This window comes from Mustela lutreola, chromosome 15 (assembly GCF_030435805.1).
Source record: "Mustela lutreola isolate mMusLut2 chromosome 15, mMusLut2.pri, whole genome shotgun sequence".
Lineage (NCBI taxonomy): Eukaryota > Metazoa > Chordata > Mammalia > Carnivora > Mustelidae > Mustela > Mustela lutreola.
This window is the reverse complement of record NC_081304.1, coordinates 33,330,364-33,346,983: the sequence shown is the minus strand read 5'-3', so window position 1 is coordinate 33,346,983 and position 16,620 is coordinate 33,330,364. Positions and strand designations below refer to the sequence as shown.

Here is a 16,620-nt window from a genome sequence, read left to right as displayed (position 1 = left end):
ATACATTAATTAATTGAATTTTAAAAAGTGAAAAAAAAGTAGCCTACAGAATGGGAGAAAATACATGCAAATCATCTATGTGATAAAGGATTAATAGCCACAGTATATAAAGAACTCCTAAACCTCAACAACAATGTAACCTGATTCAAAAATGGGGAAAGTACTTGAATAGACATTTCTCCAAAGAAGACATGCCAATAAGCACATGGAAAGATCACTAATCATTAGTGAAATCCTGTCAAAACCACAATAAGAGGGGCAACTGGCTGGCTCAGCTGGAAGACTGTGCAAATCTTGATCTCAGGGTTGTTAAGTTTGAGCCCCACAATGGGTGTAGAGATTACTTAAAATAAATCAATCAATAAATAAACAAACTTTTTGAAAAAAAAAACACAATTAGTTTTTTGGGGGGTGGCTATTATTAAAAAGAGAAGGAAGGAAGAAAAGAGAAAAAAAATAGTATTGGCCAGGATGTGGAGATATTGGAACCCTTATATATTGTTGGTGGGAATATAAAATGGCAGTTTCTCAAGAAAATTAAACATTGATTTACCATATGATCCAGCAATTCCACTTCTAGGTATACACAGAAAAGATATGAAAGAAGGGAGTTAAAGAAATATTTATACGACCATATTCATAGAAGAATTGTTCATAACAGCCAAAAGTAGAAGCAACTTAACTGTCTATCAACTAATGAATAGATAAACAAAATATGGTATATACCTAAAAAGAAATATTATTCAGCCTTAAAAAGGAAAGGAATTCTGGGGAGCCTGACTATCTGCCTCAGTTGGTAGAGTATGTGACTCTTGATCTCGGAGTTGTACGTTTGAGGCCCATGTTGGGTGGAGAGATTACTTAAAAAATAAAAAAATCTTTAAAAAAAAGAAAAAGGAAGGGAATTTTGGTATATGCCACAACGTGAGTGAGCAAATCTTTAAAACATTATGCTAGGTGAAAAAAGCCAAAAACAAAAATATAAATATTTAATGTTTCCACACTTATTTAAATGTACCTAAAATAGATTAATAGAAATAAAAGTAGAATGGTGGTCACCAGAGCCTGGTGGGGAGGGAGTTAGGGAATTATTACTGAATGGGTCCAGAGTTTTGGTATGGAAAAAAGTTCTGGAGATGAATAGTGGTGATGGTTCCATAACAACGTGATTGTATTTAAGGACACTGAACTGTACACTTAAAAACAGTTAAAATGGTAAGTTTTATTTTATGTATATTTTATTGTGATAAAATAAAATTTTAACTTAAAAAAAAAGAAAAAAATTGAAAGGATTAGATCAGACAATCTCTAAGCTTCCTTTCACAGTCGAGATCCTATGACTTTTACAAAGGGATTATCACAGTGGTTAAGGAGTACAAACACTGCACGAAAAAGGGTAAATAAGTGAGGTGATGGGTATGTTAATTACCTTGATGGTGAGAATCCTTTCACAATGTATACACATATCAAATCATCACATTTTATATGAAATATAATTTGTCAGTTATACCTCAAGAAAGTTGGGGGATAAAGAGCACAGACACTGGCTCCACCACTTACTTGGGCAAGTTATTTAGCTTCTTCACGCTTCAGTTTCCTTACTTGCAAAACAGTGATGATATCAGCTCTCTATACCTCCTCCCCACTTTGCACCTTACACCCCAAACACCCCCACACTTTCAATACTCTTCTGCCTGAAATGTCTTTTGCAAGAAAAACACTATACAGTAAAATAACAGATGCACATCTGAACAGGCACTTCACAGATGAGGATTTCCAAATGGCCAGTAAGTGTATGAATAGATGTTCAACATCAAAGTTCAACAGGGAAATGTAAATTAAAACCACAATGAGATAGCACTACATAGCCACTACAGTGGCTAAAATTAAAAGGACTGACAACAAAGTAGAAAGACAGTGGAGGACTGGAACTCTATATAGAGTACAATCATTTTAGAAGGTATAAATGTAGACCTACTCTATGATCCTGCATTTCCACTTCTGCTAAGTATATATCTGAGAGGAATTAATGCATTTGGCTGTTAAAAAAACACATAACAGGGACACCTGGGTGGCTACCTCGGTTAAGCGTCTACCTTCAGCTCAGGTCATGATCCCAGGATTCTTGGATCAAGTTCTGCATCAGGCTCCCTGCCCAGGGGAGAGTTGGCTTCTCCCTCTCCCTTTGCCTCCTGCTGCCCCTGCTGATTCTCTCTTTCTCACTTACTCACCTTCTCGCTCTCAAATAAATAAATAAAATCTTTAAAAAAACCTAACATTATTTCACACATCATGGATAAATCTTACAGATACAAAATGAAGAAAGAAAAGCCAGAGACAAAAGTATAAATACGGTATGATCACACTTATGTTATCGAGAACAAGCAAAATCAAATCATCATAATAGAAATTAGAATAATGGCCTTCTAGGGGCAAGTAATGAAATCTTTAAAAAAAAAAAGTGGTAGAAATGTTCTACATCTTTATCTAAGTGAGGGTTACAAAGATATATACATTATGTTTAAATTTACTGGGCTATATACTTAGATTGTGCATTTTATGGAATATATAGTATGGAATGTATATAACAGTAACAGGTTTTTAAAAGTTTTTCTTCCCTTATCTGCTCTTTTTTTTTTAAAGGTATATAGATATATATATTTTTAAGATTTTATTTATTTATTTGACAGACAGAGATCACAAGCAGGCAGAGAGGCAGGCAGAGAGAGAGGGGGAAGCAGGCTCCCCGCTGAGCAGAGAGCCCGATGTGGGGCTTCATCCCAGGAACCTGAGACCATGACCTGAGCCGAAGGCAGAGGCCTTAACCCACTGAGCCACCCAGGCGCCCCTTATCTGCTAACTCTTAACTCATCCTTCAGGTCTAAGCTTAGAAACCACTTCGGGATATCTTTCCCAATCCCCCCAGATTAGATGGGGTCACTAGTTTACATACTGCTAAATTGCCAGGACTTCCTGTAGCACCCTGTGTTTATTCTTTTTTTTTTTTTTTTTAAAGATTTTATTTATTCGATAGACAGATCACAAGTAGGCAGAGAGGCAGGCAGAGAGAGAGGAGGAAGCAGGCTCCCTGCTGAGCAGAGAACCCGATGTGGGGCTCGATCCCAGGACCCTGAGATCATGACCTGAGCCGAAGGCAGCGGCTTAACCCACTGAGCCACCCAGGCGCCCCCCCTGTGTTTATTCTGTCATAGTATTTACCACACTGTTTTGAACCTATCTATTTATCTCCCCTTGCCCAGTGAGACAGGAGTTCTTTAAGTAAAGGGTTTGTGGGCGATGACTGGTTTACTCTTACATTCCTAGTGCCCAAGCACAGGACCTGGCACAGCTGGTACTCCATAAATATTTGTTTAAAAAACTCTACGTGGGGCGCCTGGGTGGCTCAGTGGGTTAAGCCGCTGCCTTCGGCTCAGGTCATGATCTCAGCGTCCTGGGATCGAGTCCCGCATCGGGCTCTCTGCTCCGCGGAGAGCCTGCTTTCCTCTCTCTCTCTCTGCCTGCCTCTCAGTCTACTTGTGATTTCTCTCTGTCAAATAAATACTTAAAAAAAAAAAAAATTAAAAAAAAATTAAAAAACTCTACGTAAAATGCCCACCTAACACTTTATGCACTAATCACCATGGGTGACATTTCAAGATGAAGAAAAGTAAACATGGGTGGAGCAGGGAGAAAGTTTTAGAAAGAAATAACTTTTCTTTTCAAAATTCAAGAATGGAAAGAGTAAGAGCTGTGGTGAGTGGAATAGGGTGAGAAGATACAAAAGTAGATAAATTATGTTTGTGCAATAGATTCCCATGCACTTGAACTGTTTACTGGTGGCTTTATATGAGGTCAGGTCTCTACAGTAAGACTGAATTCCTAGAGAGGAAAGGCCTATGTCTTCTCCATACTTTCTTATGTTTGTGTTGTTGGGAATATCACAGGTATCCAACAAATTTCTAAATGAGTGGACTAAAGCCATGTTTTACTTATCTATTAGATATCTATTAACATTTTAAATTTTAATGATTATCCTGCTAGCATCTAAATGATCATCAGTGATAATCCATATCCATAGTAAGTACTATTCTTTTTTTTTTAAGATTTTATTTATTTGACAGACAGAGATCACAAGTAGGCAGAGAGGCAAGCGGAGAGAGAGAGAGAGGAGGAAGCAGGCTCCCCACTGAGCATAGAGCCCGATGTGGGGCTCGATCCCACGACCCTGGGATCATGACCTGAGCCGAAAGCAGAGGCTTTAATCCACTGAGCCACCCAGGCACCCAGTAAGCACTATTCTTAAAAGAATAAATATTCACATGGAATGGCATTTTTGAAGTATATCTGAATGAAAAAAGCAGGTAAGATAGGATCCTTGTGATGTAAAATAAAGTTTATGTATAATTTTGTTTGATTTGGAAAAATAATTTTTTAAAAAAGATTTTATTTATTTGACAGAGAGAGATCACAAGTAGGCAAAGAGGCAAGCAGAGAGAGAGAGAGAGAGGAGGAAGCAGGCTCCCTGCCAAGCAGAGAGCCCGATGCAGGACTCAATCCCAGAACCCTGAGATCATGACCTGAGTGGAAGGCAGAGGCTTAACCCACTGAGCCACCCAGGTGCCCTGGAAAAATAATTTTTTTTTTTTAAAGATTTTATTTATTTTATTTGACAGACAGAGATTACAAGTAGGCAGAGAGGCAGGCAGAGAGAGAGGGGAGGAAGCAGGCTCACCGCTGAGCAAAGAGCCCGATGTGGGGCTCGATCCCAGGAACTGGGATCATGACCTGAGCCGAAGGCAGAGGCTTCAACCCACTGAGCCACCCAGGCGCCCCGGAAAAATAATTTTTTAATTGAAGTGTAGTTTATATATTAAAAAACTAGAAAAGATACAGGCCAAATTGTTACAGGGCTTATCTCTAGTAAGTTGTATTTCTGGGACTGGAACTAGAGATTTGAGCAGGCCAATTTTTTACATCACATAGATTGCTTGAATTTTTGTTGTTTTTTTTTCTTTCTTTGAGAGAGGGAGACAGCATGAGAGAGAGAGAGCACAGCATGAGCAGGGGAGAAAGGCAGAGGGAAAGGGAGAAACAGGCTGTCCAGGGAGCAGGGAGTCCAACATGGGGCCCATCCCAGGACCCCAGGATCATGACCTGAGCCGAAGGCAGACACCTAACTGACTGAGTCACCCAGGCGCCCCCTTTTTATTTTTATTTTTTAAGATTTTATTTATTTATTTGTCAAAGGGAGAGTGAGAGAACATAAGCAGGAGAAGCAGCAGGCTCCCTGCTGAGCAAGGAGGCCAATGCAGGACTCCATCCCAGGACCCTGAGATCATGACCTGAGCCTAAGGCAGAGACTTAACGCATTGAGGCACCCAGACATCCAGAATTATTTGTTTTTAGAATATAAACTTCTAAAGTGGCAAAATAAGGATACTTCATTATTAATATATTGTATCTAAAAGACAATATTTTGGACACCAATTTACTGATCACCAACAGAATGAATTACAGCAGGAATTTAATCTATGAAAAACGGAACATCCTTTTAAATACATAAGCACTCACGATTCTTATTTTGCCTCTGATCTCCTAAGTGGAATGAATGTACCTTCTGTTTTATACTTAAGCTTGAAACACAGAATATAAATGATATAAAAATGCAAATATAAATTTGTATATAAATATATCAATTAAGGAATAAAGTTTTAGCAATTGAGTAAACGTTTCTTAATGTTTTTAAAACAAACTAACTTGGTTCCTTAATGTAATTCTTACTAAGATATAAATAACTAACTTTATGTGTCCTCTTCTAAAGGATCTCCACCTTTAAAAGAGAATATTTATTGGTCAGTGTGTGCTAGAACCACAAATGTGTAAAAATAAAATGCAAAAAGAAGCAAACAAAAACAGTTTTTGGTAGATTTACTTTTCTGTATTTTTTAATTTCCTTAAATATTTTTTTAAAAAGAATAAGAAATGTAGATTTTAAAAAAAGAATAAGAAATTTTTAAAAAAAGAATAAGAAATTTTTTAAAAAAGAATAAGAAATGTAGAAACTGTAAACAATATATGTAGCTAGCAAATAGTTTTGAAATAAAATCCTGAAATCCTTCATATAGCTTATTTTTTTTTTAAGATTTTATTTATTTATTTGACAGAGAGAGATCACCACTAGGTAGAGAGGCAGGCAGAGAGAAAGAGGAGGAAGCAGGCTCCCCACTGAGCAGAGGGCCCGATGCGGGACTCGATCCCAGGACCCTGAGATAATGACCCGAGCCGAAGGCAATGGCTTAACCCACTGACCCACCCAGGCGCCCTCCTTCATATAGCTTAAAAAAAAAAAATTGGTACTACTGATTTTTGGTCATGTGCATATCTTTCTTTTGTTATTATTGGTTTTTTGTATGTGTATGTGAAGGGGAGTAAGAGCAGTGGTTATCTATATTTTCCTGTATTTAAAAAATTCTGCAGGGCACCTGGGTGGCTAAGTCAGTTAAGTGTCTGCCTTCAGTTCAGGTCATGAGAAGGGAGTCTGCTTCTCCCTCTCTCTCTGCCCCTCCACTCTGCTTATGCTCTTTCTCTCTCTCTTTCACTCTATCTCAAATAAATAAAGTTTTTTTAAAAATAAAAAATAAATAAAATAAAGAAATTCTGCATTGGGCTCCACACTCATTGTGGAGCCTACTTAAAATAATTGATTGATTGATTAATTATTTTTAGTGTATGTGCTGCTAAAGCAAGCACAATAAATACAATTTTAGAAGTTAATTTAAAAAATTAAAAATTAATGGGACGCCTGGGTGGCTCAGTTGGTTGGGCAGCTGCCTTCGGCTCAGGTCATGATCCCAGCGTCCTGGGATCGAGTCCCACATCGGGCTCCTTGCTCCGCAGGGAGCCTGCTTCTCCCTCTGACTCTGCCTTCCACTCTGTCTGCCTGTGCTTGCTCTCACTCTCTCTCTCTCTTACAAATAAATAAATAAAATCTTTAAAAAAAAAAAAAAATTAAAAATTAAAATAAAAAATATTTATACCTTTTACCTGAGAAATCTAAGCTTAAAGTTTCCCTTCAGCTGAAATGTTGGCTGTTTTTAGAAATGTTTAAGAATATGGGGTGCCTGGGTGGCTCAGTGGGTTAAGCCGCTGCCTTTGGCTCAGGTCATGATCTCAGGGTCCTGGGATCGAGTCCCGCATCGGGCTCTCTGCTCAGCAGGGAGCCTGCTTCCTCCTCTCTCTCTTTCTCTCTGCCTGCCTCTCTGCCTACTTGTGATGTGTCTCTGTCAAATAAATAAAAAAATAAAAAATCTTTAAAAAAAAAAGAAATGTTTAAGAATTATATAAAACATATTTTCTAGGGGCGCCTGGGTGGCTCAGTGGGTTAAAGGCTCTGCCTTCAGCTCAGGTCATGATCCCAGGGTTCTGGGATTGAGCCCCACATCGTGCTCCCTGCTCAGCAGGGAGCCTGCTTCTCCCCACCCCGCCTCTCTGCCTACTCTCTGTCTGTCAAATAAATAAATAAAATCTTAAAAAAATATTTTCTATTTACTCTATGCTTATCTCTTATCAATAAGCTAGTAAAACTTTAAAGCAATAGTAAATGAGTACATCCAGGACAATTTGTAAATTCTCCTAACAAAATTATCCTAAATTTGATATACAAATAGCTAGAACATAGCTAGAAAAGGGAAATTTTTTTAATCAGTTTGGCCTTCAAAATTTCCCAAATATGATAAAATGCATCTGCCAGATATTTTATAGCTGAATTTTTTTAAAAATATTTATTTATCTTAGAGCAAGAAAGAGAATGTGAGCAAGCAGGGGAGGGGCAGAAGGAGAAAGAGGGAGAGCATTTCAAGCAGACTCCCTGCTGAGCATGGAGCCCCACTTGGGGCTCCATCTCATGACCCTGAGATCGTGACCTGAACAAAAATCAAGAGTCCCACTCTTAACCCACTGAACCACCCACATGCCCCCAAATAGCTGATTTTCTGACAAGCTGATTACAGACAGAATAGGGGACGTCAAGGGGCGCCTGGGTGGCTCAGTGGGCTAAAGCCTTTGCTTTCGGCTCAGGTCATGATCCCAGGGTCCTGGGTTCGAGCCCCATATCAGCTCTGCTTAGCAGGGAACCTGCTTTCCTCTCTCTCTCTGCCTGCCTCTCTGCCTACTTGTGATCTCTGTCAAATAAATAAAACTAAAAAAAAAGAAAAGAAAAGAAAAAGACAAAGGGAAGTCAAGGCTTCAACATTACCAGAAAAAGAAATAAAAACTCTACCTCTAAAAGACGTGAAATTCCTTGAAACTCCACAGGAACAATACACGAACAATTTAAAACAGACCCTATACACTATATGTTAAACTCTATTTAGAATTTAAATAAAAAACTGGAAAAATTAAAAATAGTAAACCCCAAGACAAACAAATAAATAACAGACCCTATATTAAGGCATTTATTTGAATGTCATTTATTCATCACACCCCTGAGGTTTGTTATTATTCCCATTTCATAGATGAGAAATTAGTATTGTATTAATTAGATATTCTGAAAAATGTATCATGAGAACTAGGTCACTGATTAATTACTTTGACTGTCTGCCAACTTACACTTCCAGCTACTGCTAAAACAATTTGTTTCTTTCTTTTACCATTCATGTTAATACCATGGGGATCAAATTGTCCTAGGGGTATTTACAAAGGCGGCCTGGTTTAATAACCTAGTTTTATTAGCTCTTAAGAGCTAGATTTTACATACTCAAGGGCTTAGTGACTCCGTGTGTATGTGTGTGTGTGTGTGTGTGTGTGTAGTACAATTCCTTAGTTTCTGGTTTACCTCTTATATTGGATGGTTTCTGTCTCTTTCATTTGTCTTCTGTTAATGTTCTTTGATCTTGAGTGCCCCATCCCACATCTCGGTTCAGTAAGCCACTAGTGAGAGTCTACTAGCATCATAATTAGGTGTTAGGGGTTAAGAGATTAATATGGAAAGATTCTTGTTCTCAAAGGAATTACAGAAGAGCCATATTCATAACCTAAGGTGTTTGTGAAAGCATTTTATAAACCATATTACAGGACTTTTTATAAATTGTGACATACAAAAAGGAAAAGGAAAAGAGAAGCAAAGGAAAGGAGAGGAGAGGAGGAAGGAAGGGAAAGGGGGAGGGAGGGAGGGAGAGAGAGAGGGAGGGAGAAAGGAAGGAAGGAAGGAATTGTGAGATATAATCATTTCTCTTCAGTCCTAATTATTCTTTTTCCTAATTTTTGGTGTTTTTTTTTTTTAATAGATGATACCTTTCTTTCCTTTCTTTCTTTCTTTCTTTTTATTTATTTATTTATTTGAGAGCAAGACAGTGAGAGAGAGCATGAGCCAGGAGAAGGTCAGAGAGCGAAGCAGACTCCCCGTGGAGCTGGGAGCCTGATGTGGGACTCAATCCCAGGACTCCGGGATCATGACCCGAGATGAAGGCAGTCGTCCAACCAACTAAGCCACCCAGGCGTCCCAGTGTGTTTTTTTTTTTAAGATACTATTTATTAATTTGAGAGAGTATGAGCAGGGAGGGGAAGGGAGAGAGGGAGTGGGACAGGTAGAAGTAGACTCCCCACTGAGCAGGAAGCTCTATGTGAGGCTCACTCCCAGGACACCAAGATCATGACCTGAGCTGAAGGCAGAGGCATAACTGACTGAGCCACCCAGGTGCCCCAATCCTAATTACTTCTTTAGACCCACTATAATGAATTAATCTTCCATACATTCTTTCAGTTTCCTAAATACATCTTGTCTATATACCCTCGAATCTTAATCTCAAACATTTAACATTTCTTCCCCTTCCTTTTTTTTTTTTTTTTTTTGAGTAATCTCTACTCAATGTGTAATCAATGTGGGGCTTGAACTCACAACCCCAAGATCAAGAACTGCATGTCCTCTGGACTGAGACAGCCAGGTGCCCCAAACACTTCACGTTTTAAAAATAGTTTCTTGGGGCATCTGGGTGGCTCAGTGGGTTAAGCATCTGCCTTTGGCCCAGGTCCTGGGATGGAGTCCTGAGGCAGGCTGAGGTGAGAAGCAGGTGAGTCTGCTTCTCCCTCTCCCTCTGCTTCTCTCCCCAGTTCGAGTTTGCTCTCTCTCAAATAAATAAAATCTTAAAAAGTAATAGAAATAATAAAAATAGCTTCTTCCTCTATACCAAATGGTAACTTCTCTAGTCTTAGTATCTTTTCAATATTCTGGTTAATCTTAACCAGCCTTCCCCCACCAATTATTTATTTTTTCTCTAATATCGTCTTGTTTTCACTTCCATGTCATAATATTAAGCTTTGTGAAGTGTTTACACATGCACATAAATAAGATCTAAGTTTTAGCTGCTCATTATATTTTTACTCTTTCTCCCTCAACTACTTATCGTATCAAAGATATACCCTACTTTTAAGCACAGTATCTGTCTTTTGCCAAGTATATATTATAATTCCACCTTTTTAATATACTGTGCCTTGAAAAGAGTATGTTTACGTGATTTTTTTTCTTGTTGCTCATGAAGCAGGTATTTAAAAAAAAACAAAAACAAAAAAACCTCCTAAGCATCCCACAGTTAAAATATTCTACTAACAGAATACTTATTTTTTTTTTAATTTTATTTATTTATTTGAGAGAGAGACAGTGAGAGAGAGCATGAGCGAGGAGAAGGTCAGAGGGAGAAGCAGACTCCCCATGGAGCTGGGAGCCCGATGCGGGACTCGATCCCGGGACTCCAGGATCATGATCTGAGCCGAAGGCAGTCGTCCAACCAACTGAGCCACCCAGGCGTCCCTAACAGAATACTTATAAATGAAAACAAAAGTATGTATTGATAGCAAGAGCACTGATCTATAAGATAAAACACAAAAACCACCACCAACAACAAAATTTTAAGAGGTTAAAATCAAGGGGCACCTGGGTGGCTCAGCTGGTGAACCGTCAGACTCTTGATTTTGGCTTGGGGTCTCAGGGTCATGAGATGGAGCTCCAACTGGGCCTTCATGCTCAGTGGGGAATCTGCTTGAGAGTCTCTCCCTCCACCCCTCCCTCCATTCACACACACTTATGAGTTGTCTCTCAAATAAATCTTTAAAAAAGCGGGGGGAGAGGGGTTTCTGGGTGGCTCAGTCGTTAAGCACCGCCTTTGGCTCAGGTCATGATCCCAGGATCCGGGGATCGAGCCGGGCATCTGGCTCCCCCACTCAGAGGGAAGCCTGCATCTCCCTTTCCCACTCCCTCTGCTTGTGTTCCCTCTCTCTCTGTCAAATAAATAAATATAATCTGAAGATGGGAAATGTAATGTTGTATCTAGCAAGTAAAAACCATCCAAGTAGGGGCGCCTGGGTGGCTCAGTGGGTTAAAGCCTCTGTCATTGGCTCAGGTCATGATCCCAGGGTCCTGGGATCGAGCCCCACATCATGCTCTCTGCTCAGTGGGGAGCCTGCTTCCTCCTCTCTCTCTCTGCCTGCCTCTCTGCCTACTTGTAATCTCTGCCTGTTAAATAAATAAATAAAATCTTAAAAAAAAAAAAAAACATCCAAGTAAGACAATTCTTTTTTTTAAGATTTTATTTATTTATTTCTTTAATTTATTTATTTTTAAAGATTTTATTTATTTATTTGACAGGCAGAGACCACAAGTAGACAGAGAAGCAGGCAGAGAGAGAGGAGGAAGCAGGCTCCCCGCCGAGCAGAGAGCCTGATGTGGGGCTCGATTCCAGGACTCTGGGATCATGACCTGAGCCAAAGGCAGAGGCTTTAACCCACTGAGCCACCCAGGTGCCCCAAGACATTCTTTAAATATCAAAAAGGATTTCAGTTGATTAAAATCTTCAAAGATAAAAATATTTATACCTCATCCTTAAAAATAATTTATTATATAAATGTACCATTCTAAGAAACAGTTTATTATATAATCAAGTATTTTAATTTCATAAATAAGGGTGGTTAGTAAAAATTTAGCAAAAAATATGGGGGAAACTTACAAAATAATATACCTTAAACATAAAAAAGGCTAAAATCACTCAAAGTTATAAATATTTTTTCCCCAGGTAATATATATCACTACATGCCTGGGAACAAATATTTGTTAAATCATAGTATATGGGGGGGAGGTATGTGTATGTGTGTATGCGTCTCAGTATAAACTGCACAAATACAACTATATATATATACATTATATATGTTATATATATATCTAATTATATCTAGATGTATACATTATATAGTTATCTAAAGATACCCACATATATGATTTTAGTAGAGAAGATAACATAAAGTAACTTACTTTATTTTACTGTATTTTATTTTGACTTAAAATAAGTTAAATTATTTTGTTTCAGAATCTGGAAAGTTTTTTCCACAGACAGGAGGAAAGTTTTTGCATTTTTAGGGTTTTAGAGCATCTGGTGATTATAGCCAAAGGTATTGTATTGGAGAAGAGGAAGAATAAGCAATGACAAACACAGGAGGCTAGGATTTAGATGAAACTAGAATATGGAGAAGCAGCGCATTTGGAACTGGAAACAGGAAAAATAAACTCTCAGGTGTCTTTGTTATTTTTAAGTAATCTCTATACCCAATGTGCGGCTCGATCTTACAATCCCAAGATTAAGGGTCACATGCTCTACCAACTGAGCCATACAGGGGCCCCTAAATTCTAAGGTACTTTTAAATGATGAGAAACAGAATAAAAACTTAAGCCAGGGGCACCTGGGTGGCTCAGTGGGTTAAAGCCTTGGCCTTTGGCTCAGGTTGTGATTCCAAGGTCCTGGGATCCAGCCCCGCATCAGGCTCTCTGCTCAGCAGGGAACCTAGTTCTACCTCTCTCTGCCTACTTGTGATCTCTGTCTGTCAAATAAATAAATAAAATCTTTAAAAAAAAAAAAAAGATAGTAATTTTTTTTAAAAAAGCCAAATTTTGATTTCTCAGTCCCAATGTACGCATAAAAATATATAAGAAAATATGTTCCCTACTAAATATGGAAAGGTAATGTCTTCCAGGGAATTTAATTTTTTATATCCTCTGCCTTATTTTTCAGGGAAAAGAAAACTGTTTTCACCATTACTATAGACCAATGATGATCATTTACTCTGAGACAGAGAACAAGGTATCAATCAGCTTTTATTCTTATCTCTCCTGCTGCTTCTCTGTGCAGTGCTCTAAAAGAGACCTGAAACATTGGGAAAAAGCTAATTTACCTTTTAAAAAAAAAATAAGACCAACACTCTTAAGGCTCCAAACAAGACCGGATCACAGCTTCAGGTCAGTAGAAGAATTACAGGGCAGACACATAATCCTATTCATAAACAGCAACCAGTGTTAACAGTTGTTTCATTTTCTTCTTTTCTCTTCTCTCCAAGACTAATTAGCATTACACACAGTGTATTCCTTGTTACAAATGCCTTCTTTCAGTGTTAGAACTATAGTATCTTTTGATTACCCACAACTCTGATCTAGTTTTTCAGTTATGCAAAAGCCAAACACTCTGTAACACTTCAGACTAGCTAAACTAAAAAAAAAAAAAAAAAAAAAAAAAAAAAAAAATAGAAACAACTATCACAAGTGGATGTGACACGTATACTACCTTCACTTTGTGAATCATCATCACTTCAAAGATAAACTATAAAAGAAGACCTTTAAAAAAAAAGAATACCTTTTTAAATACTTACTGCTGAAAAGCTGCCATTGTATTCTCCAAATTTTCTCCAGCACCTGTGAAAACATTAAATTTAAATTTCATTTACTAGCTAATTTCAACTTTTAAAAAAAATTTTAAAAAATTTTAAAGATTTTATTAATTTATTTGAGAGAGCACACACATGCACAGGAGTTGGAGGGAGAAGTGGAAGGCAGAGGGAGAGAGAGAAGCCGACTCCCCTCTGAGCAGGGCTCAGGGCCCAATCCCAGGACCCTGGGACCATGATTTATGAAGGCAGATGCTTAACTGACTGAGCCACCCAGGCTCCCCTAATTTGAACTTTTTAATTTTTCCAGAAATTAACTTTGATAAGCTACATCTAGTGAATCTCGATGTTTACATACTGTATAGACATTACAAATTTTTTTTTAAGATTTTATTTATTTATTTGACAGAGAAAAATCACAAGTAGATGGAGAGGCAGGCAGAGAGAGAGAGGGAAGCAGGCTCCCTGCTGAGCAGAGAGCCCGATGCAGGACTCGATCCCAGGACCCTGAGATCATGACCCGAGCCGAAGGCAGTGGCTTAACCCACTGAGCCACCCAGGCGCCCCGGCATTACAAGTTTTTTAAAGAATGTAATAGTATTTTGAATTCTTTTTGGCTGCACCAGGAAGAGTCAAAAATTAAAACAAAGCCGCAGCAACACAGAAAGGTTAGAACCTAAACATGTTTTTTAAGCTACAATATCTGCTCGTCAGAGGAAAGACAGAAGAGGACCTGGTATGTGTATATATATATATCCTCAGAAACAGTTAATCTATCTCTTCTGCATCCCCAAACTCTCTTACGCATCTCTCTAGTAAGAATTTATCACATTATAGCATAAATTATAAAACTGACTCCTTCTTTTCCTATGAATTACTGAAAATAAGTTCCTGTTTTAATCGCTTTGGCTGAAGACAACATAGTGCAGTAGTTAAAGGTGGAGTTAGGATCTTTGCTCACAAATCTACTTGATATTTGCATGACCTTGGGAAAGTTACAAAACTTCCCTGAGGCTGAGCTTACTTATCTGTAAGAATGAGGGATGCCTAGCTATCTTAGTGGAGTGTGAGATTCTTGATCTCAGGGTTGTGTGCTTGAGCCTCACACTGGGAGTAGAGATTACATTTTAAAAATTAGCATTAAAGGGGCGCCTGGGTGGCTCAGTGGGTTAAGCCGCTGCCTTCGGCTCAGGTCATGATCTCAGGGTCCTGGGATCGATCTCAGGGTCCTGGGATCGAGTCCCGCATCGGGCTCTCTGCTCAGCAGGGAGCCTGCTTCCTTCTCTCTCTCTGCCTGCCTCTCAGTGTACTTGTAATTTCTCTCTGTCAAATAAATAAATAAAATCTTTTAAAAAAAAAATTAGCATTAAAAAAAATTTTTTTTATTAAGTCTACCCCCAAAGTAGGGCTCAACCTCATGACCCCAAGATTAAGAGTCACATGTTCTACTGACTGAGCCAGGAGCTTCCCCACAAAAATAAAAATCTTAAAAAAGAAAAAAAAAAAAAAAGAATGAGGATAAAGGTTGGCACCTATTTCATAGGATTGGTGTAGTTAAATGAATTCACATGTCAGGTGTCCTACATCATCAATTCGAAAAATGAGTTTTTCCCTTTTAACATCTCATAAGTTAGGATGCATTTTACAACAGATGGTGTGTAATGGTTTTTTTTAAAGACCTTAGAGAGGGTCTTTTTTTTTTTTAAGATTTTTATTTATTTATTTGACAAAGATAGACACAGTGAGAGAGGGAACACAAGCAGGGATATTAGGAGTGGGAGAAGCAGGCCTCCTGCTGAGCAGGGACCCAGATTCGGGGCTCGATCCCAGGACCCTGGGATTATAACCTGAGCCAAAGGCAGACACTTAACAACTGAGCCACCCATGCGCCCCAGATGGTGAATAGTAGTTTACTTGGCAAGATTTTCTCTCTCTTAGCAGTATGTTAAATATGTGCATTTTAGGGGTGCCTGTGTGGCTCAGTCAGTTAAGTGTCCGACTCTTGCTTTTGGCTCAGGTAATGATCTCATGAGTGCAAGACTGAGCCATGTGTTGGGCTCTGTGCTGGGGTTGGGGTCTGCTTAAGATTCTTTCTCTCCCTCTCTCCCTCTGCCCCTCCCCTACCTCAAAAAGAAAAGAAAATGTGCATTTTATAATTAATGGCATTAGAGTTAATGAAATAGTTAATATTCTGTGAAAGTAAAGGATTACTGCTATTATTATTGCTATTGCCACTGTTACAGTAACTGGTACTTGGTGGATGTCCACTGACTCATGAGTAACAAATATTGCAATGACAAAAAGGACACAGATAAAAAGTATCTAATTATCTAATATTATATATACTAGGTAGAATCAATTAACATAACACGCTAACCATAAGATTTAAAATATTTTAAAACTAAAAGATTTCAGTTTTTTTTTTTTTAAGATTTTATTTATTTATTTGTCAGAGAGAGAGGGAGAGAGAGCGAGCACAGGCAGACAGAATGGCAGGCAGAGGCAGAGGGAGAAGCAGGCTCCCAGCCAAGCAAGGAGCCTGATGTGGGACTCGATCCCAGGATGCTGGGATCATGACCCGAGTCGAAGGCAGCCGTTCAACCAACTGAGCCACCCAGGCGTCCCAGATTTCAGTATTATTAAATTATTAATGGAATGTACAGGAAAAATACTTAGGAAATATTTTTCCAAATAAGAAAAACAGCCCATTTCTTTTTAGCAAAAAGAAACACTTCAAGTTTATGACACTGTTCAAGTATTAGCATTAAAATGTTTCACATACAATACCACCTGGACATATTTGTGAGAGTATTAGAATTTTCTTCTCTTATATTGTTAGATTGTGCTTCCATGGCAACCTAATTAATAATCAGTAGAAACACAAAGTATGAAGAAATGAATATATTAGCTGAATGTTCTACA

General features: G+C 38.4%; 1 protein-coding gene and 1 long non-coding RNA gene across 2 annotated transcripts in view; one reads left to right on the top strand and one right to left on the bottom strand.

The window, feature by feature from the left end:
* LOC131815949 (uncharacterized) overlaps positions 1-14,843 on the top strand; it is a 90,074-nt gene extending 75,231 nt beyond the window's left edge. The window contains exon 4 of the long non-coding RNA XR_009347901.1: positions 13,053-14,843. This is a non-coding gene — a long non-coding RNA (uncharacterized LOC131815949). The remainder of the gene's footprint in view (positions 1-13,052) is intronic.
* Positions 1-16,620, bottom strand: part of GDPD1 (glycerophosphodiester phosphodiesterase domain containing 1) — a 56,628-nt gene that overhangs the window by 28,837 nt on the left and 11,171 nt on the right. The window contains exon 2 of the mRNA XM_059148133.1: positions 13,684-13,726. Coding sequence (XP_059004116.1) covers positions 13,684-13,726 — 43 coding nt within the window. The remainder of the gene's footprint in view (positions 1-13,683; positions 13,727-16,620) is intronic.